At 35.1% G+C, this 21,221-nt stretch overlaps 1 protein-coding gene across 2 annotated transcripts in view; it reads left to right on the top strand.

The window, feature by feature from the left end:
• GTF2E2 (general transcription factor IIE subunit 2) overlaps positions 1 to 21,221 on the top strand; it is a 50,622-nt gene that overhangs the window by 17,306 nt on the left and 12,095 nt on the right. For both annotated transcript variants that reach the window (XM_019750509.3, XM_019750508.3), the window contains 4 exons: positions 1,413 to 1,504; positions 15,460 to 15,567; positions 17,261 to 17,443; positions 20,255 to 20,348. In XM_019750509.3, the coding sequence (XP_019606068.1) occupies positions 1,413 to 1,504; positions 15,460 to 15,567; positions 17,261 to 17,443; positions 20,255 to 20,348 (477 nt within the window). The remainder of the gene's footprint in view (positions 1 to 1,412; positions 1,505 to 15,459; positions 15,568 to 17,260; positions 17,444 to 20,254; positions 20,349 to 21,221) is intronic.

The following is a 21,221-nucleotide window of genomic DNA, read 5'->3' as shown; positions in this document are numbered from 1 at the left end:
TAAGACCCAGCCTTATTTTAACATAAGACCGGGTCTATTATGTAATATAAGACTGGTTCTTATATTAATTATTGCTCCAAAGGATGCATTAGAGCTGATAGCCCAGCTCAGTCTTATTTTCAGGGAAACACAGTAGTAAGTGTTCTATGAAAGTTGTTATTGTTATGAGGGTTCTGAATATCTTGAAAAATTAACCATGTAGGTAGATCGTATTTAATAATTGAAATGGTGAGTGTGAAAGCATACCTGTAAGGCATTTTTAATATTGTTATGTTGGGAAACAAACAAGTAGACTTTAATGTGTCAGGTAAGTTATCAGAATTGTAACAAAGTTATTTTTAGAGGAAATTGCACATGAAGTCTTACCTTACTTTAGTCTCAAAAAAGCATATTCAATAAAGCCTTTTCACTAACTAATCTCAAAGGAGTATTATGTTGCCATCTAGAAGCTTTTGTTTTGGAACTCTGACAGTTGTTACATTTGACTTGCGGTTGTGCTAATGCATTCTTTTGCTTAAATTATTATTACCAAGCAGGGGCCAGACATTGACTCTCTCCCCCCTTTTATTTACCTCTACTTTCGTGTATCAGCCACATGGGAACTTTATAATATTTGATCTTATGCCTTGCTAATAGAATGTGTACTTCTGAAATTTTTCCTAGTTTTTATGATGAAATTTTTTACCCGTTCTTGTCTGATTAATGGAATACATCTGTGATGTAACGTAATATTAGTATTTCTGCCTAGAAGGATGCAACAAAATGATTGATGTTCTGAAACAAATTATCTTCCATAAAGATTGCTCCTTATTTCATGCTGTCATTCTAAGCGTACATGTTTATGCAGTGTCAGTGCCTATAGTTTTTATTCCTAATTTATCTCTAAAGTTTACTTTAAAATAGTTATTGTATCATTCTTTTTAAAAATTTCTGTTAATTAATGCCTGTTTGTTTGAAGTTGATAAGCAGTAATTGATGTAATAAGTGATAAATTGAGCTTTTTATTTTCTAGAGGTAATCCACTCACTTCTCGTGGCTTTAAGTTTGTTTGTAAAGCACTATGGATCAGATTGAGATTTGTATTGTCTTGTTTAAAAAGCCTTGCTTCTAATTATGGGGGAAAATAATAAGAATTAAGGAAAGAGTGAGATAAAGGTACTTATATAAGAAATGTATTTTAATGGTTTTGAATTATTTATACTCTGTTCCATCTTTGGTAAGACAATGGATGGTTATTACATACTCAAAGATTTTGAATTTTTCACCAAAATTTTACAGGATAGAAATCACTAGATAGAAAACCTCAAACAAGAAAAATGTTTACTAGAGTTAAAATCATCTTAGCTGCTTAAAAGTCATAAATCACATCTGCTATGAAAATTTTATGATTATTTTTTGAACTTCATTTTCAGATCATAGCAATGGATCATTTAACTTGAAAGCTCTATCTGGAAGCTCTGGATATAAATTTGGCGTGCTTGCTAAGATTGTGAATTATATGAAGGTAAGTACTTTTCTTAGATAACATTTTGTCAGAAGGAGATTGAGATTTGAGGTAAATTTTATAAAATGATGTATTTCAGTATATGTAGTTTATTGTATGCCTACTGTATCTCAATAAAACTATAAAAATATTTAATGCTTTAAGACTTTTATATCAAATTAGCATTGCACTGAGTCACCTAGGTATGTTCAATTTCCATTAATTCAAGGACACAATTTAAGCCCACCACGTAACTTAAAATTGTGCTTAGGCAGTAGATTCAGTCACCTCTTAATTAGTCAATACCTGCTTGCAAACGAGTAGGAACATGTAAATGATTTACAGGCTATTACTTCCATTAATGTGAGAAGTAAACGCCATCGAGTTCAGGCATACGGTGGTGGCTTTTCTACATCTCAGTAATTAGACAATTACCGAGGGTCTTAGAAAAACATTAACTCACAAAAGAATTACACTTTAATGTTTGATGAAAGATTTTGTATTTTACAAGTAAGTTTTGAAGTTTTAATGATACGACATTCTAGCTTTAATAAAGACTTTGAATCCTAACTTTATTAAAGTAAAATTTCAGTTATAGCTAAGGTGGCTGATTGATTTAAAATTTACCCCCTTTCCTGCGAACTCTTAATCCCATTTAGTTAATAGTTGTATCTTTTGAAAAGAGTCAAAGAAAGGACTGTATTTTTAATTATTTCAAATTTCAGCTATATTACTTAAAGTGAAAACCAAGATTTTATACTCAGACTTTTCTTTTGTAGTTTAAGAGACTTAGTATCTGGCTATGTCTGAATTCTGTGTTTTCTCTTTGATTTCTGGTAGAAATCTGTGGTTTATAATTTCCCATTATCACATACTTTAACACTGTGTAGTCACCATTCATTCATTCCATCCATCCATTCCCCCACATGGTAAACAATTCGTAAACCGACTATATGCTATTAGTAGCACAATGGTACAAATACCCAAAAAATGTACGCCCTCGTGGCTTTCAGCCTATGGAGGGAGACTGACATTTAAATGTCATGTTTTTGCTACTCTGCTAGTACAGTCTTCACTTACGTAGATGAACCTTACTTATAACTTTGTTTATCTAGGACAGTGTTCTTCAAATTTTTACTCATGTCCTCTGAAACAATTCTGTATTACTTTGCACACATATAAATTGACAACTACAATTTTTCAGTAAAAGTTTATATAGTGACCAAGGATAGACTTTCTGGTATATTGTAATATTTCAATAAAATACATCACTTTTAAATGTATGTAAGGGAATCTAAATGTCATTATCAATTTAAAAATGCGAAAACAAATTCAGTGGTTGAAAATTTTGGTTTTCCCTTTGAACTTCTTTATTTATTCTGTTACACTGTATGGTATGATAATGTTACACAGTTTTATGCTTGAAAAAATCTTAATTATTGATCATCTATCAAATTTCTTTGCCACAATAATATGTATATAAAATGAAATTAGAAATGTGTTTTTGTGATCGTATGGTTCTAAGTATTAAAAATATTTTCTGGTTTGAGTAGTACCATTGCAATTATTAGAGAACAGTTGATTAGAAAAACTTAAATATATGAAAATTTTGATTAAAATTCAGTTTGAATGTAATAGTCATTCGATAGACATCCATTTTTTAATGAAATGAATGGAGCTGTCTCCTTTCTTCCTCCTGTGGTCTTATGTCTGGAGATCGATATCAATTATTGATAGAATGAAACAAGATTTGGCAACAATTTCTGGTCTTATTTTTAGATTTTATAGCTTTAAGTGCTGAGAAATAAATGATCATATTAGTAAGTTCGTTCTAATGGAAGTTTTGTGATAGTAAAACCTTTCAAATTATATGCCCCAAATCAATTTATTATCAAGCATCCGTCAGTTGACAATTCTAGTAGGTCCTCCTTCAGTTTTGTTGAAAGCAAAAGAATGTGAACCACCTAACTTGTCAAAAGATTTGTAACCTGGTCCTTAACCATTTACTTTTTAAGACGGAAGTATATCAAAAAGGTTTTACCAAGACTTCGCAAAAGTCTAATTACTCATATTATCAGTTCCCCCTCCCCTCTGTAAGCACACTCAGAAATGGTTGAGAAAATAAAAATAATTAATTTCGGTACAGCTTTGCCAATGTAATTTTCTCATAAAATGCTTTTGTATAATAAATATGTTTTTGTCAAAACCTTCAGGTTGAAGGTTTAGCTTATTCAATTTAAGGCAAATATCTCTCATTTAGCAAAGCTATTCTCCACTGTCAAACCAACCAACTATATCAAACTTATTTAATATCATTAGATATCTTTTAAAGTTCAAATAAATAAGTTAATACACATGTTAAGTAATATAAAAACCACAGAGAAATAAATTATAGGATACATACTAAAAGATACTACTAAGGTAATTGGATGAAAATTATACGGATCAAATAGAATTTATCCATTTTTATAATAATTTTAAAGACAGACATGCTGTTTATCATGTTATGTTGCATCATTACAAATTGCATAATAAAATATTTATGCAGTGAGTATATGATAAAAGGTGTGTTGCTCCTTTTTAAATGTGTGTGCTTGTATTTTCTGATCTCTGATATTCAGCTTGTAGGTATAAATAAAAGGAAATGATTCAGAAATAACTCCATTAATAAATAACTTTATCTGGGGTAATTAATGAAGAAGAATGACACCTACTGTTAAAAATGAATTGGATTTAAAGCTAGCTATGATTTTTTTTAATACAAGGTAGAAATATTAAACTGTTTAAAAGAGGTAATGAGAATTGACTAATTAGAATAAAAATTTCATGACATGATTTGACAAAATAGGTTTTAACTACCACATTGAATAATTTACACTTAATCTAAAATAGTTCGTATACAGTTTTTGTCTGTGGGTTTTATGATGCATAATTTGAACAGTTTGGTAGTCCTGGAAAATACTTCTGTTATATTTAAAAGAATCAGCCTCCTTAATTGATATTGCTTCAGATCTTTAAATGTGCTTTTTATTCAAGCTGATGAATATTCAAGGAATGAGTTTTGAGAATTGCTGAAGAGAATTACTTATACTTAAATATTTGAAAAAAATATAGTTTTATCATTAGATATTTCTTACCAGTGTTCCCTTTACTTTGATTTTATTAGACGCGCCCCAAGGAGTGATGTATTCTTGGACAGCACACCATGGGGGTGGTGTGTATGGGGACAGAACAGACAACGTTCTTTAAAGGAAACTGCACTCAATTGCCCACAACCATAATGAATCAGACTTTAGAATGCCCTGTTAGGGGCGAAAATATCCTGTTTTTAACTTTTAGAGAGATAAATAGGACTGGAAAAGATAAGAAGCCCTATAGTGGATAGTCAGTGACATCTCAGTTATCACTTAAGAAGGCTCCCCCCAAACAATAGTTTTTTGACTTGTCCTTTTCTTGGGTCCTCTCCAGGCAATGCATTATAAATTTTTGGTGGAGGTGAGAGTTTTACCTTTTTTTCCCCTCTTAAAGAGGGGAGGGCCTATTTTGAAAGAGAAAGAGTACATATGGAAGGTGATCTGTAAACTGATTCTTGGACAGGCTTCACCTGTCACTTGTTTACTCTTTTTGAAGATCTGATAAAACCAAGAACTTAGCAAAAAAAACGCAACAAAAATGTTCCTCATAGTTTATTCATTTACTTATATTATAGAGGAACTCTTTGATTGTCAATGAGAATTATTTAGAAGTGACATGAAGAAAGTTCAAGAGGCACCATCAGGAAACTGAGAGACTTACAGTGAGATTTATAGCAAGAAGCACTAAAAAGAAAAAAAATTAAAAGCAGATAAAAGAACTTCAAAATCATAATACTGAGAACATTTGGCACAGAAACAAACTGCACAACACATCTCACTAGCTCCCAAGATGGTTATTGTTATACCATAGCCTGCGAAAAATAAGACCTAGCCGGACAGTCATGTCTAATGCGTCTTTTGGAGCAAAAATTAATGTAAGACCTGGTCTTATTTTACTATAACATAAGACTGGGTCTTGTATTAATATTTTATATTAATTTTTGCTCCAAAAGATGCATTAAAGCTGATTGTCCCACTAGGTCTTATTTTCGGGGAAACAGGATAGTAGTTTCCATTATGACAGTAACTGAGACATCAAAAAAGATTAAATTATATTCAGTGGACCTGTTGGAGAAGATAGAAGAATTTCATGGTCTATTTTAGAAGGATTTTTATGGAAACCATCAATGTGAAACAAATTTTATTGCTTAAAAGAGTAAGTCTAAAAAAAAAAAAGCACTCCAAATTATCTTGAATATTCCCTTATAAAGGACACCGCTCTTTCCATATGAGACATTACTTTAGTTCTCAGATGACAAATCTGTGGTGCACCTTGTTTTTGATACACTGTTTTTCTCTTGGTCTCACCATCATTTTTGTGTGTGGATGTATCTCAGTTACATAAAACATCATGTTGAAAAATTTGGTTAGTTTGGTTTAGTCTACCTCTGTGGTTCTCAGAGTATCATTCTCCAACCAGGCGTTAGCATCACCTGGGGAACTTGTTAGAAGTGCAAATTCTTTGACCCCTCCCTAGATCTATTGAATCTGAAATTCTGGGAGTTCAGTGCAACTCTGTGTCTGTTTTAAAGAGCCCTGCAGGTGGTCCTGATGTACGCTAAATTTTGGGAACCCATTGACCCAACTCCTGTTGATTCTGAGCATTATATTTGAATTTAGAAACTGAAGTCCAGAGAAAGTAAATGACGGGCTCATAGGCACAGCTCTGGTTGATAGTAAGGCCGGGTCGAGAACCTAAATTTATTTACAATTTTAAATAGAGTCTTTAAATTATACACCAGTATCTCCTAAATACAGGTATATAGAAGTACCTTGCAAAACATTGTTATACCTATAGCTCATGTATGTTACCTAATCAGTAAGTTGTGGATATAAGTTAATAATTGTCAACATTCTTTTGAATAGAGAATATTTTTCTGTTTTTATGCATTTTGCCCAGTTTATTAGCCTACTCTGTGTGTGTGTGTGTGTGTGTGTGTGTGTGTGTGTGTGGTTCCCCTGCCCCAGAAAGGATATCAACTCTAATGATAAAGTCAGTAGTGTAGGTAAATTTCACTGTTTTACTTCATTATTTTTTTTAACCTTATCCAAGTAGGCCACTTACTTGTTCTTAAATGAGCAGTAGAATCAGAGAAAGGGTCCTGCACCCAGGAGTACATTTGCATTGAAAGGGAGGGAAAATATTGTTCAGTTTTGTTTCTTAGTTCTTCCTGGTGGTTTTCAGTAATGCTGGAGACTGGCTGGTATCCTTCCCCCATCCTGAACAGCAGTAGAAAATTTCCTTTTGCCACATGATTTTTCAAAAAAATTTGTTTTCCTGTGAAATCCAGAATTCTTGTCACTTAAATTCAAAGCGTTTTTTTCTAGAGCTTTGTAGAAACCTGTTCAATCAGTCCACAGGATTAAAAAAAATGTCTGTTGAGAAAGCTAGCTTTATAGCCATTTCTCCATCTTCAAAGCAGTCAGTAAAGTATGGCCTACTATTTTCTTCTGTAATTCACCTTTTAGTTTAAATGTTCTTTTGAGAACTCCTCTTCTGCCAAGCTACTAGATTTCTGTATGTAGCAGGAGATTTGTGTGCTCAAGTATCCTGGTCTTTGTTTAATAAAGCAAATCACTTTTGTAGCATCATTCAAGACTTGTTTCCTTTCATTTCTAAGGGTTTTTGATACTAGTACATTCTGAAGAAAGCCGTCTTGTGACATCAGAATATACTTCTTTTTTCTTCCTCCTCCTCTTTCTCCTCCTCCCCTTCTCCTTCTCCTCTTCCTCCTCCTCTCCCTCTCCCTCCCCCTCCCCTTCCTCCTCCCCCTCCTTTCTTTTTTTTTTTTTTTTTTACTGAAGAGGGTAAAACCTTGTACTGAGCCAACCGTTGTTCATGGGGCACCTCAATGAAGATACCAGTGCAGTTCCTCCAAGACCTTTGTTTCCAGATATGAGGACACCACACTAAATATGTCTTGCTCTTTGCTCTTTTGTGGCAGTTCTTTGCAACAGAAAAGTTTTTCTTAAAAGTCATCATTTAAAAATTTTACAAATGTTACTGCTGCATGTCATTTATTGGTGAAATCTGTTGATGTGTCAACCTGGATAGACAAATTGTGTTTTCACCATCATGTGACATGTCTTCAATTTGTTGACTTATCATACTGTTTGATACTTTTCACTTTCTCATTTACTGTGCGTTTTCCTCACTATCATTTGACGTGTTGACATACTAGCTTCCTACCAACTGTGTGGTTTCCACCCCCCCGCACCCACCCCCGCATCCTACTCCCCCTTTTCTGGGTAATAAGTTCTTGTAATAACTTGCTTCCTGGACCTTTCACTGAATGAGACTTTTAAAAATAAATACAAAAACTTTGTTTGATTTGAGATTTCAATAGCTGTTTAAAATAGTAAGTACCTTGACTTATCCAATGTCTGTGATTTATATGTAAGTGTCTTTTCAGTTATGCTGGAGCCATTATACATTGTTTACCTCAAATGGAATAGGACACCTTGGATTACCAGCCCATGTAAAACCCTTTGATAAGTAGCTTTGTTGTAGTGGTAGGCTTTTTTTTTTTTTTTTTAAATGTTGCACTGGTACAGTGAAATGGCCCAAAAGATTATATATTTTTTTTATTACTAACCTTACTAGAATTGTTCATGGGCCTAGGCTTAGAATCCTCTTCTATCACAAATCTTATCTTCAAAAATCATCATACTAGACTGTCAGACATGGTTATAAAACAAATGCTAATAAAACCACAGAGAATAATAACTAAATGAGAAAAACACTGCCAAAAATACAAACATTTCACAATATATTTTGGCTGCTGGTTTCAATCTTTCAATATTTTGAATATATTATTCCAGTTTCTCCTGGTCTTTAGAGTTTGTGCTGAGAAATTTGATAACTTGACGGGGTTTCCTTTGTAGGTTACTGTCTTCTTTTCCCTGTCTGCCTTGAGAAATTTTTTTGCCATGAACTTTTGATAGTTTTAATGTAATGTGTCTTGAAAGTCTTTTTGTGTTGAGATAATTAGGTGTTCTGTGAGTTTCTCGTATCTACAGCTCCTTATCCAGGTTTGGGAAGTTCTCATCCATTATTTCTTTGAGTAGGCTCTCTGTTCCCTTCTTTCTCTCTCCTTCTGGGATAACCCATTGTCCTTATGTTGTCCTTTCTAATGGAGTCAGATAGTTCTTAGAGAATTCTTTCATTTTTTAAAGATATTCCCTTTCCTCTTGCACCTGAATTATTTCTACGTTTTTATCTTCGAGCTTGCTAATTCTCTCTTCTCTGGTCTTTTCTATTTCCAGGGCTTTTAATTTATTGAGTTCTTTTGAGTTCATTTATTGAGTTCTTCAGCTCCAGATTTCTGTTTGGTTCTTTTTTTTTTTTTTTAAAGAACCAATTGTGTTTTATTATTTTTCACTCTCTGTTAGGTTTGTTTTTTTAACTTTTTTTTTGTTATTTATTTTTATTGGGGAGTATTGGGGAACAGTGTGTTCCCCCAGGGCCCATCAGCTCCAAGTTGTTGTCCTTCATTCTAGTTGTTGAGGGCGCAGCTCAGTTCCAAGTCCTGTCGTTTTCAGTCTTAGTTGCCGGGGGCACAGCCCACTATCCCATGCAGGAATTGAACCAGCAACCTTGTTGTTGAGAGCTCGTGCTCTAACCAACTGAGCCATCCGGCTACCCTGTTTGGTTCTTTTTTATAGTATCAGTCTCTTTGGCAAAATATTCCTGTTCACTAATTTTATCCCTAAGCTCATTGAGCTGCCTTTCTGAGTTTTCTTCTATCTTGTTGAGTTTCTTCATGACTGCTATTTTGAATTCTCTGTGATTTAGATCACAGACTTCCATGACTTTGAGTTTGGTTTCTGGTGGATTGTCATTTTCTTTCTGTGTTACCGTGGTGGTTCATGTTGCTGAATGGGTTGTTCTCTGCCAGCATATTTAAAGTCATGAACATTTTCATTATTTGGGTACCGTTTTGATTTTACCAATTCAGTGGGTTGATGATTAGAGGTTTTTCTTTTGTTTTCTAGTAAATAGTACTATAGCACAAATTTTTGTTTTCTCTGACCTGTTCTATTTGCACCTCTGGGGTCGTGGTGGTGGGGCATCTCTGTGGCGTGGGAGACGCCCCCTGGGTGATGGGGAGGGTGGGTAACCCCGCTGTGCATGTGTTGCCTGGGTCTGTCAGCATCACCGCTGTGTGTGTTGGGGGGGATGTGGCAGGTTGGGGGAGCCAGGTTTGCAAACCAGCCTCTCTGCTACCTGATTCCCCACGGCGCTGGCACTGCTGTACTGGCTGGGAGGCTGTACACACGTCTCTGCTGCTGCTACCAGGCTCCCTGGCGACGTGAGCGCTGGCTGCCACGGTTGGAGGAAGGAGCTGGGTTCACAGGCGCCCATCCTGCTGCTGCCCCTCTTTCTCTCCACCAGGCAGCGGTGTGGGGGCTGCACCCCGACCCGCCACCGCTGCTGTGTTTTCTGGTGCCATCGCTCAGCCAAGGCAGGGGACCGTGGCTTCAGGCGCCATCCCTGTTCCGCCCCTTGTCCTGCCGCGCCCCCCCCCCCCCCCCCCCCCCGTGTGTTTCAGTACGCCCGCCTTTGGATGTACTGATGTGTGGAGCTCTGAGGCTCCTAGTGTGTTGAGCACAGGAACCTTTGTTGCGTTACAGATATTTGACTATTTGTAGATTTGAGGGAAGGTACTAAGGGTTCATCTCACTCTGCCATGACGCAGACTTCACTCTGGGAAAGGTTTTAATGTGAAGAAAACTAAGCAAAATATAGTAGATTTGATAATCAATGATAATGGAGAATATGGAATATTTTTCAAAGACTTGATGTGGCTGTCCTAGGACAAGTAAAATTACTCTAAATTCCCTCATTCCGTCTAGTTTAGGCTTCCATGTCCGTGTATCCAAAATATGCAGAAATATATCACATAAATCCACAATAAGCAAAATACTGTACTGATCTCCAGCAGTTTTTGATTGGCCACTTCTATTAAAATTTTTCTTTACATTTGTGCTAATGTACTACTATACTGAAACATTGTGTATGTTATAAACTTACAAAAAATTAGAAATTTAAAAAGTTCAGATAAAAGCTAAAATGAATATATTTTCTTAAAAAGCCCTTTTGCTGATTAAAAGCAGTATGAATGTGTGTCATCATGTGTGGAAATCTTCATTTAACCTTTTCTTATAAAGTGATTTGAATGTCTTAAGTTTAGTTTATTTTGAACCGTGGTTTCAGTTGCTTTTATAGCAGTAAATACAAAGATTTATAGATCTAAAGGGAAGAAAATACTTACTGGTTTCCTATTGCTACTACAGCAAATTACCCAAAACTTACTGACTTAAATAACAGAAATTGATTATTTTACAGTTTTATAAGTTAGTCTGTAGTCTGAAGTCAGTCTCACTGGGCTAAAGTCAGGCTATAGGCACAGGGCTGGCTCCTCTGGGGGCTCTGCGGGGACCTTCTGTTTCCTTTTCAGCTTCTAGAGGCCGTCTGCATTCCTTGGCACGCCCCCTTCCTTGCCTTACTCCAGCCTCTTACTTACACTAGCACATCTCCTGTTCACACTCACTCTGACTCCTGCCTCCCTTTTTCCCTTATAAGGACACTTGTGGTTATGTGGTTACAGTTGGGCCCACAGGATAATCCACAGGAATCTCTCCATCTCAGGATCCTTAATTGAATCACATTGGTGAAGTCTCTTTTGCCACATAAGGTGACATAGTTATAGGTTGCAGGGATTTGGACAGCAGTATTTAGGGGAGGGGATGCAATAATGACCACAGTACATTATTAGAATTTTGACACTAAGTTTTTTATTCCATCTCACCAGCTAGGCAGTTTGGTTAGTGAAAACCCATCTTCCCTTATGTCAGTCAGTTCATGCAAACGTCAAAAGGGCTTATAATTTTTTATATTTTTAATGAATTTATTTGAGACTCACAGAAGGGTCTTGTTTGGAAGAGTTTTTAAAAATAAAGGTTGAAAATTGTAAAAAATTTTTAAGTAGGTAGATATGACAGTTTTTAATTCTTATATATTTTAAATTCTGAAATTACATGATGGAAATATTACCAAAATATTCCTTTTCAAAATGCCCTTTCCATAGCATGAATTTCTTTCAAAAAGCAGTTTGTTTCTTATACACGTTGTTAAAATGCTGGTTTTATTTTCAAGGAACAGAATTATAATTGTTTTAAAAATAATTGTTAGCAAACTGAATGGCCTCTGTAATTATAGAAGTAGCTGACAAATTTGAAACATTTGCCTTTTTGGGAAAAGAAATTTGTAACTCAATTTTAAGTGTATATTTCTTATGGGTTTAAAAAAATCCTTGTACAGTCACTATAGTTTAAAAAACCTTAACAAAATACATGTTCCCATAATGTTGGCTTCTTATAGAGCAGGTAAACTGCAATATGCTACTGAATGCTGAAAGGCCGTGTCTGTCAATCCCTTTGGCCTGTGGGATTCCCACTCTTCCCTCAGGATCCCTTCATGCATGTCATCATCTGAAGTGTGGATCTGACATGAAGCCAAGGGAGGCCCTGGTATCAATCCACATGTTACATATTAGTAAAGAATAATTTTTAAGTGGAAATTTTAAATTGAAATTTAACAAGCTTCTAAGGAATCATTCAAATGGATTGACTTGTTTACCCCCGGAGTGTATACACCCGGATTTGGGGACCACTGTACTAGACTGCAGCTGCCCCTCCTTCCTTTTTCTCTGTGTTTGAGTCCTCTAGCCCACATCCAGCTTTCTCTTTCTTCTCCTCTGACTCTACCTGTCTCTCTCTTTGGTAGGTAATTGTGTACCTAAGTTTCATATATGTATGTTTAGCTACAATCCTATTTTGGGAGCTCTTGAAAGGCAGACGTGGTAGTTTGCATTTCAATGTATGTCTCATTGCAGTACTTTTGGCATGTAGGAGTTACCACTAAATATTTGAATGAATAAGTGAATGAGTAGCAAATGCTCAATAAATAGTTTTTATGTGGTATGTGTTAGGCTTTGTCTTTATCTGCTTTCCAAACATACTTTTTGAAAAATGATTAATTCTGACTTTACAGTGACCTGACTGAAGCTCCAAGAGGTTCAGTAACCTGCCCAACAGTGATAGAACTTAGAGCCTGGAATTTTTTTTTAAATTTAATTTGTTTGTTTAGGAGAAGTAACATATCTCTTGGTATTAAAAAAAAATATAAAAAGGCATAAATGAAGAAGTTTTGTTCTCACCTTAATTCTATTTATTTTCTCCCCTGCCCTGCTTCCTATAGGTAGTCTCTTTTATTAGTTTTTGTGACTATATCTAATGGTTCTGTATCTAAAGAGTACAAATACATATTTTTATTTCTGCCTTTTCCAATAGAAAAGGTTTCATACTACATATGTTTTTAAACATGCTTTTTTACGTTTACTTTTGTTATTTTTTAAAAATTGAAATATAATTGACATATAACACTATTAGTTTTAGGTGTACAATATAATGATTTGATATATGTATATATTATACAACACAGTATTGTTAACTATAATTACCCTGTTGTACATTACATTCCTAGGACTTATTTATCTTACAACTGGAAGTTTGTACTTTTTGATCACATTCATTCATTTTGCCCACCCCTTACCCCTCACCTCTGGCCACCACCAGTCTGTTCTCTGTAAATTCGGATTTTTATATTTGTTTTTTGATTCCACATGTAAGTGAGATCATACAGTATTTGTCTTTCTCAGTCTGACTGACTTCATTTAGCATATTGCCCTCAGGATCCAACCATGTTGTTGCAAATGCAGGATTTCCTTCTTTGTTTGTGGCTAAATAATACTCCAGTGTGTGAGTGTGTGTGTGTGTGTGTTGTTTTTTAAATTGATTTTATTTTTTAGAGCTTTTCTAAGTTCGTAGCATAACTGAGCAGAAAGTACAGAGTTTTCATATGTTCACTGCCCCACCCGTCCCACACTGCATCCTGCACCATAGTTTACATTAGGATTCACTCTTTTTTTTAAGATTTTATTGGGGAAGGGGAATAAGACTTTATTGGGGAACAGTGTGTATGTACTTCCAGAATTTTTTCCAAGTTAAGTTGTTGTCCTTTCAATCCTAGTTGTGGAGGGTGCCGTTCAGCTTCAAGTTGTCTTTTCAGTCTTAGTTGTGGAGGGCGCAGCTCAGCTCCAGGTCCAGTTGCCGTTGCTAGTTGCAGGGGGCGCAGCCCACCGTCCCTTGTGGGAGTCGAACCGGCAAACTTGTGGTTGAGAGGACGCACTCCAACCAACTGAGCCATCCGGGAGTTCAGCGGCAGCTCAGCAGCAGCTCAGCTCAAGGTGCTGTGTTCAATCTTAGTTGCAGGGAGCGCTGCCCACCATCCCTTGTGGGAATTGAACCAGCAGCCTTGTGGTTGAGAGCCCACTGGCCCATGTGGGAATTGAACCGGCAGCCTTCGGAGTTAGGAGCACAGAGCTCTAACCACCTGAGCCACCGCGCCGGCCCCTAGGATTCACTCTTGATGTTGTACATTCTGTAGGTTTTGACAAGTGTATAATGAATGTGTTCATGATTATAGTATGCAGAATAGTTTACTGCCCTAAAAACCCTCTGTGCTCTGCCTATTTGTCCCTCCCGCCCCCTTAACCCTTGGCAACCACTCAGTTGTTTACTGCCTCCATAGTTTAGCCTTTTACAGAAATGTCATGTAGTGGGAATGTAGCCATCTCAGATTAGATTCCTTCACTTAGTAATAGGCATTTAAGGTTCCTCCATGTCTTTTCATGGCTTGATAGTTCATTTCTTTTTGTGCTGAGTAATATTTTACTGTCTGGATGTACCACAGTTTTTTATTTTGTTTTGTTTTTGGTTGGTTATCAGTTCACTTACTGAAGGACATCTTGGTGCTTCCAAGTTTGGGAATTGTGAATACAGCAATAAACATCTCGTGTACAGGTTTTTATATGAACAGGATAAAAACTCCTTTGGGTAAATACTCAGGAGCATAATTGCTGGATCATAAAATAAGAATATATTTAATTTGAAAAGAAACTGCCAAACTGTTGTCCAGAGTGGCTGTACCATTTACCATTTCCACCAAGAGTAAATGAAAGTTTCCTTTCCTCCAAATCCTCACCAGTATATCTCTAAGTGAGCACACGGAGAACACCTGCATTTCCTTTCTAACATCTGCGTAGCAGCATAGGCGTGCCGCCGTTTATTCAGTTGGTCCTCTGCTGGTGGCCACTTAGGTTGTTTCTGATATTTTCCTTTTACTCATGATGCTGCAGTGACCACATCAGTTTTCTATGTTGTGCTGGTATATCTGGAGGGTAAATTCCTAGAAATGGGATTGCTGGGTGTAAGGACATAAATGTATTTATATTGTGAAATTGCCCTACGCAGTAGTTGTATCAGTTTGCATTCTTCCCACTGGTGTGTAAGAGGGCCTGTTTCCTTACAGCCCCACCATCAAACATACGGATTTTTGCTAGTATAATAATAGGTCAGGAATATCTTGGTAGAAGTTGAGTATCTTTTCATATGCTTAAGGGCATTTGCATTGCTTTCCTGTGATTTGTGTGTTCTTGTCTTTGTGTCATTTTCCTGTTAGATTTTTGGAGCTGTTAAAGTATTAGCTCTTTATGATGTGAGTTGCAAATATTTTTTCTCAGTTTATCATTTCATTTTAATAGAGCTACAAGTTTGAACCCTGTTCTGCCTGATTTTATAGTCCATTCTCTTTATCACTATAATTATACTGCCTCAAATAATACATCTTTTACATTGCTGAAAAGATTTGTTTATATTTAACTATTATTTAATGTAACCAGCATTTTAAAACTGTCTTCTAACATCTTCCCTCAATAGACACGTCATCAACGAGGAGATACACATCCTCTAACTTTAGAAGAAATTTTGGATGAAACCCAGCATTTAGATATTGGACTCAAGCAGAAACAATGGCTAATGACTGAGGTAAGAATAGGTTTAAAATACAGTTAAAAAAAATTAGTTGATTACCATGAAATATTTGCGATAACTAGGGTTTTTAATATACTGAAATCTGTTAATAATTGTTATTAGGTTGGTGCAAAAGTAATTGCGGTTCAAAAGGTTAAAAATAATAGCAAAAGTCACAGTTACTTTTGCACTAACCTAATACTTAAAAGAATTGGCATAGGGTCTTTGTTTTTGGTTTTTAAACATACATATTTTAAGATTGTTTGATTTGTTGGTTTTCATGTAATCTTACACATCTGTTTAAAAGTGTCAAAGACTTTAGCATAAAAGTGGTATAGAGGTTAGCCATTATAACAATTCCTTTTAAGTTTTTACAGGATTATTGAGGCTTATTTTGAGTTGCTAAATTTATAATGCATGTGTTGGCAAATTGTATTGTTTTTATATATGTTTTAGGACATTGAAAGTATGATGTATTGTAGGGATAGCAAGATAGTTTGTTAAGATATTTGTTACACTGTTACCACTATTATCACTTGATAGTGATGTCACTGCCTCTAGCGGGTAACTTGGGAAAATAATCATCAACGTTGTGTATGTACATACATTGGAAGATCAAAAACCCTGAAACAATCAGTGACCATGCTAATTTGGAAAAGAATAGCATTTTAAAAATTCAGATATTTGCCTCTTTTCTGTTTAAGTATGAGGTGATAAGAAGACTACTTTCTAGAACCAGTGCTATATTCTAAAGACCAAATGGAAAATTCCTAAAATATAATTCAATTTATTTTACCAAGCAAAATATTGTTCCTGATTTTCATAATATAAATAAACCAGTCAATCACTGTCATTGTAGCTCATTATATTATTGATATACAAATAGTGGTAATCCACATTTAAATTGTAGTTTCACAGGCTACGGACTTCAAATATTATTTTTATTACTATTTTATTCTCCTTTCTTTCTTTGTTTCTCCCTTTAGGGTCTCAGGCTGGCAGCTGCAAAAAAATAAATAAATAGGGTTGCTCTTTCTTGAAAAGCTTTCTTTCTGTTATTGGCTGCACAACAGAACTGACTAGGAATGTACTTACATTCATTAATTCCTGTATCCCTACTCAGTTTCATTCTCAAGCTGACATTATAGGTAAATTTCTTATATGCACTAGTCTGGTCCTTTTCACTTCCTTACACAGCTGCTAGTACTGGTGCCATTTGATACCAGATGGGACAGACTGACTACTGATCAAATATGTTCATGCCAGGGTAGTATTTCTCACATTCTAATGCCAATATGCAATAAACTATTCTTTTTTTTTTTTTTTTTTCAATAAACTATTCTTTGAAGATGGGATAGGCAATACCCAGTTCACTTTGTTTATTAATGTTAATTGGTGTTTTATTTATCTTACCACTTTTGTTTTCCAAAAGAATACTGGGTATAGCTTTCTTCAAAGCAGCTGTGATTAAATGGTTTCTTTCTCATCCAAAGAATTTGTGAAAATAATAAGCAGTTTCTTTTATAAAAATTGAGCACCATGCTGATCTTTATTGTGTTGGATCCTGAATGTCCATATTTTAGATCTGCTAGTTGATATTCACAAGATACTTTTTTGGGTATTGCTATTTTTTTAAATAATTAGAATTTAAGAGTGTATATATGAGGTTTCCTTTTGTTAATATATCCAAATCGTGTTACTGTTACAGGCATTAGTCAATAATCCCAAAATTGAAGTAATAGATGGGAAGTATGCCTTCAAACCCAAGTACAACTTGAAAGATAAGAAGGCCTTGCTTCGGCTCTTAGATCAGCATGACCAAAGAGGTTTAGGAGGAATTCTTTTAGAAGACATAGAGGAAGGACTGCCCAATTCCCAGAAAGCTGTCAAGGTAACCTGTCTTTTCTTTCTATGCTTTAATATAATTTGAATTAATGTCTGGTTTTTTAAAAATAGCAAAAGTTTTTAAATTTTTATTTTTAAAGCCTCCGTCATGTGTACTTGAGGGTTGTGAGCCAGCTGAAGATTTGAAACTTGTGTCTTGTGCTGCAGAGGACAGAGTGTAGTCATTTTTGTGTACCTTGGATAGCTCCCTTTTGTATTGCTGTTGTTTCTGATTGTTTGATTCTTCAGAATATTTCTGGAAAGTTTTCCTCAAAGACATTGTGTTTTTCTCATAAGTTTTTATGTTTATATGAGAACTGCTTCAACAAGACATTGTTAATCTGAGGAACCAGAGGCATTAACACACGAAACCATTGATGACTAATCTGGCTGTTTTGAATTCCTAAAGGGGCTATCAATAAATCATCCAGATTACACTGCCAGTTTCAATTCGGAACTCACTGGGAAAGGCTGCAAGTTCTTATTCTTCACAGTTACTAATGGTTGATGCTACCTGTGGAGTAAAACTTGCTCCTTTCTCTCCTCTACCTCTTGGTAATTCAGTTACATATATTAGACCTTTTGGTATTTTCCCACAAGTCCCTGAGGCTGGCTCTGTTTACTTCTGTTTTGTTTTGTTCTACTGATCTGTTGTCAAGTCCACTGACTTCTTCTTTACCTCCAATTTGTTAAGCCTAGTGGTGAACTTTTTATTTTAGAGATTGTATTTTTCAGTTGTAGACTTTTCATTCACTTTCATGATTTGTTTCTTTGCTGAGTTTTTGTTTCATTCATTACAAGAAAATTTTCCATTTTACTCTTATATATAATTTCTTGTATCTGTTTTAAGATCTTCTGATTTCAACAGCTGGGTCATCTTGGGCCTGGTCTGCACCAATTCTATTTGTCTCTTAAGTATGGTTAATGTTTTCCTGTTTCTTCATATACCTAATAAGTTTCTGTTGCATATTTAACATTATGAATTTATGTGTAAAGACTCGGGATTCTATTATACTCCTCCAAAGAGTGGTTTTAAGTAGGCATTTATCTTAGATATACTCAAACTCCAAACTTTATCTTCTCTGTAGTAGGTGGCATATGATAAATCTTTTACTTAGCTTTTTTACTTTTTAAAAAATATCCACAGTTTATAGTAGTTTTCTATGAAAGGGTTGGTCCCTTTAGGAACTATGCGGCCATTTCTAGAAGCCAGAACCCTTTTTATGATTTTTAACTTAAAAGTGTCTAAACTTAAAAAAAATAACAAAAAATAATAAAAGAACTGAAAAAAGAAACAAAATGTCTAAACTTAACCCACACAAATGTTGCAAATGATATGTAAACAAAGTTTATAAATTGTGCACTTTATAGTTTTTTTGAATGTAGAACTACTGAATCCTAGCTTAATAGTTGAGGGTGCTAGGTACATTTCCTGCTCCATTCTTTTTTCATATTTTGATAGGGACCAGTATTATTACTGTGCAGTAGACTTTTCGTCACATTCTTAAGTAGAACAGTGGTGTAAACTGCTAGTTGCTTATTCTATTTTAAATGATTTTGTGATGTAAAGTTACTGTGACACCCTATCTTTAGTGGCTCTGTTCCCTAAGGATGCTCAGAAGTGAAGGTCTCACAAAAAGCACAGAATCTATTTCATTTTCAGGCAGGATGATTTCTAAATTACTCGAAATACAGAATTTTTATTCTGTTCTTAATTACCTGGGTCCAATGAAGTCTATTATTTAAAAAAATAAATTATGAATAATTCACATAAAAATAAAGGAATGGTGGAAAACAGCTTTATTAGAAATTTTAATAACAATTTAACATAACTTTTGTATCAAGCACATTTTGGCAAACACATCACTAAGGTGGAAGAATATGCCCTTTTAGCAAAGTAAATGGCAAAGGTCCTTATACAATATTGCTTATGAAGTCCTTCCTTCCTGTTGAATAACTAACTGGATAAAATACCTTGTTTCCTTTATGTCCTTAAAAATATGCTGTTCACCTGTTGACGCTTAAGCTTGAGATTATTCATCTGTGGTATTGTCATCTAAACAGTCATAGTTTAAGACTTCATTTCTCTGATGAATTTCACTGGCATCATTAGCGTCTTAAGAGTGCTGCTCTGAGGCTTTGTGCATTCTTGTTCTCATTCATTAATAATAGTGAAATATCTTCTGTTGGTTTTCTTGTCATTACTCTGAGGAATAGGAAATAAAAAATTCTGAATTGTCAGCTGTGATCAAGAAAGCTGAAAACCAGCCAAGACTCTTTAGTCTTTTATATCTTGAAAGATGATGCAATACTTAGGGCATTGCAGTAAGAAAACTGAAGTGTGGCTATTTATCTCACACCCTAGGAGATTTAATCATTCTTCCATTTTCTTATTTTAGCTTATTAAAACGTAATTGGAAATAATTGATGAGTGCTGTTGAGCAAGTAGCAAAATATTTCAAGGTAGAGGAAAAGTAAAAACAGTAAGATCCTACAATTTTTATTAGATCAATAAAAGGGTCCAGTGGACCCAAATCATAATTGCTACATATATTGAATTTTATTCTGTTTTTAAAAAATAAGTAAATTTCCTTTCTGTATTTTGGAAAGCCTTTAAAAGTAAAAGTCTTGAAATACCAATCCTTAAAAATAGTCGGAATTGCTCAAAAAAGAAACGCAAGAATTAAAATTGGGTTTGTGGGCCCACAATAATGGTTTATTGAGGGTTAAAAGAAATGGGAATCCTTTGTTGTAAAATAAATTGGGGGGAAGCTGGGGTAATTTGGAGTTAACTGAAAAAAATTTCTTTATCTTTAAGGCTTTAGGGGACCAGATACTATTTGTAAATCGTCCTGATAAGAAGAAAATTCTTTTCTTCAATGATAAGAGCTGTCAATTTTCTGTGGATGAAGGTAAGTCTTTCTGTAGAAATACTTTCTTTAATTTGCAAATATGTTACAAATTTAGGTTGACAAAATTTATAATATTCATATTACAATTATTTAAATTTTATAATAATGTCTTTTTAGCATTATCATCTCTTAGAACAGAGCTAATAACTCCTACATTGAACATTGATTCTCAGAATGGAATTTGGAATATGTAATTTGAAAAATTTTAGGTTAATTGTTCTTACAATCATGGTACAGCAGTTTATAACTTCTTAGGCTTATAGCTCAGTTGTACAAAAAAAGTTTATTTCTTTACTATTTTATAAATATTAGTTTATATCTTGACATTACTTTTTTATGTTTTCTATCTCTTTGTTGAAGTTCTCCCTGAGATCATTGAGCATCCTTATAACCAGTGTTTTGAACTCTGCGTCTGGTAGATTGCTTGTCTCCATTGTGTTTAGTTCTTTCTTTGAAGTTTTGTTCTTTCATTTGGGATGTATTTGTCTCCTCATTTTGGCTGCCTCCCTGTGTTTGTTTGTATGTATTGGGTAGGGCTGCTATGTCTCTCGGTCTGAGTAGAGTGAGTGGCCTTATGTAGTAGGAGTGCTGTGGGGCTCAGTGGCGTAGTCTCCCTGATCACCTGAGGCAGGTGCTATGGCTATGTGCCCTCCTGTTGTAGTTGAGCTTTGATTCCTGTTGTCACATCAATGGGAGGGATTGACCCTGAGGCTAATTGGTTTGAGGACTGGCCATGTCTGCAGTGGAGGAGCTGTTGTGTAGGGGCTGACCCTACAGAGTAGGATTTGCTTTAGCAGGAGTCTGGTGTCTGCCCTTTGGGTGTGTCTTTTGTGGAGGTGGTTGGGTGGTTCTCCGGCGTGGTCTGAAGCTGGC

This window comes from Rhinolophus sinicus, chromosome 16, assembly GCF_057876585.1.
Source record: "Rhinolophus sinicus isolate RSI-liver-muscle chromosome 16, RSI-T2T, whole genome shotgun sequence".
In the NCBI taxonomy this organism is placed as follows: domain Eukaryota; kingdom Metazoa; phylum Chordata; class Mammalia; order Chiroptera; family Rhinolophidae; genus Rhinolophus; species Rhinolophus sinicus.
Note: the sequence above shows the minus strand (reverse complement) of the source record. Positions and strands in the feature narration are given on the sequence as shown.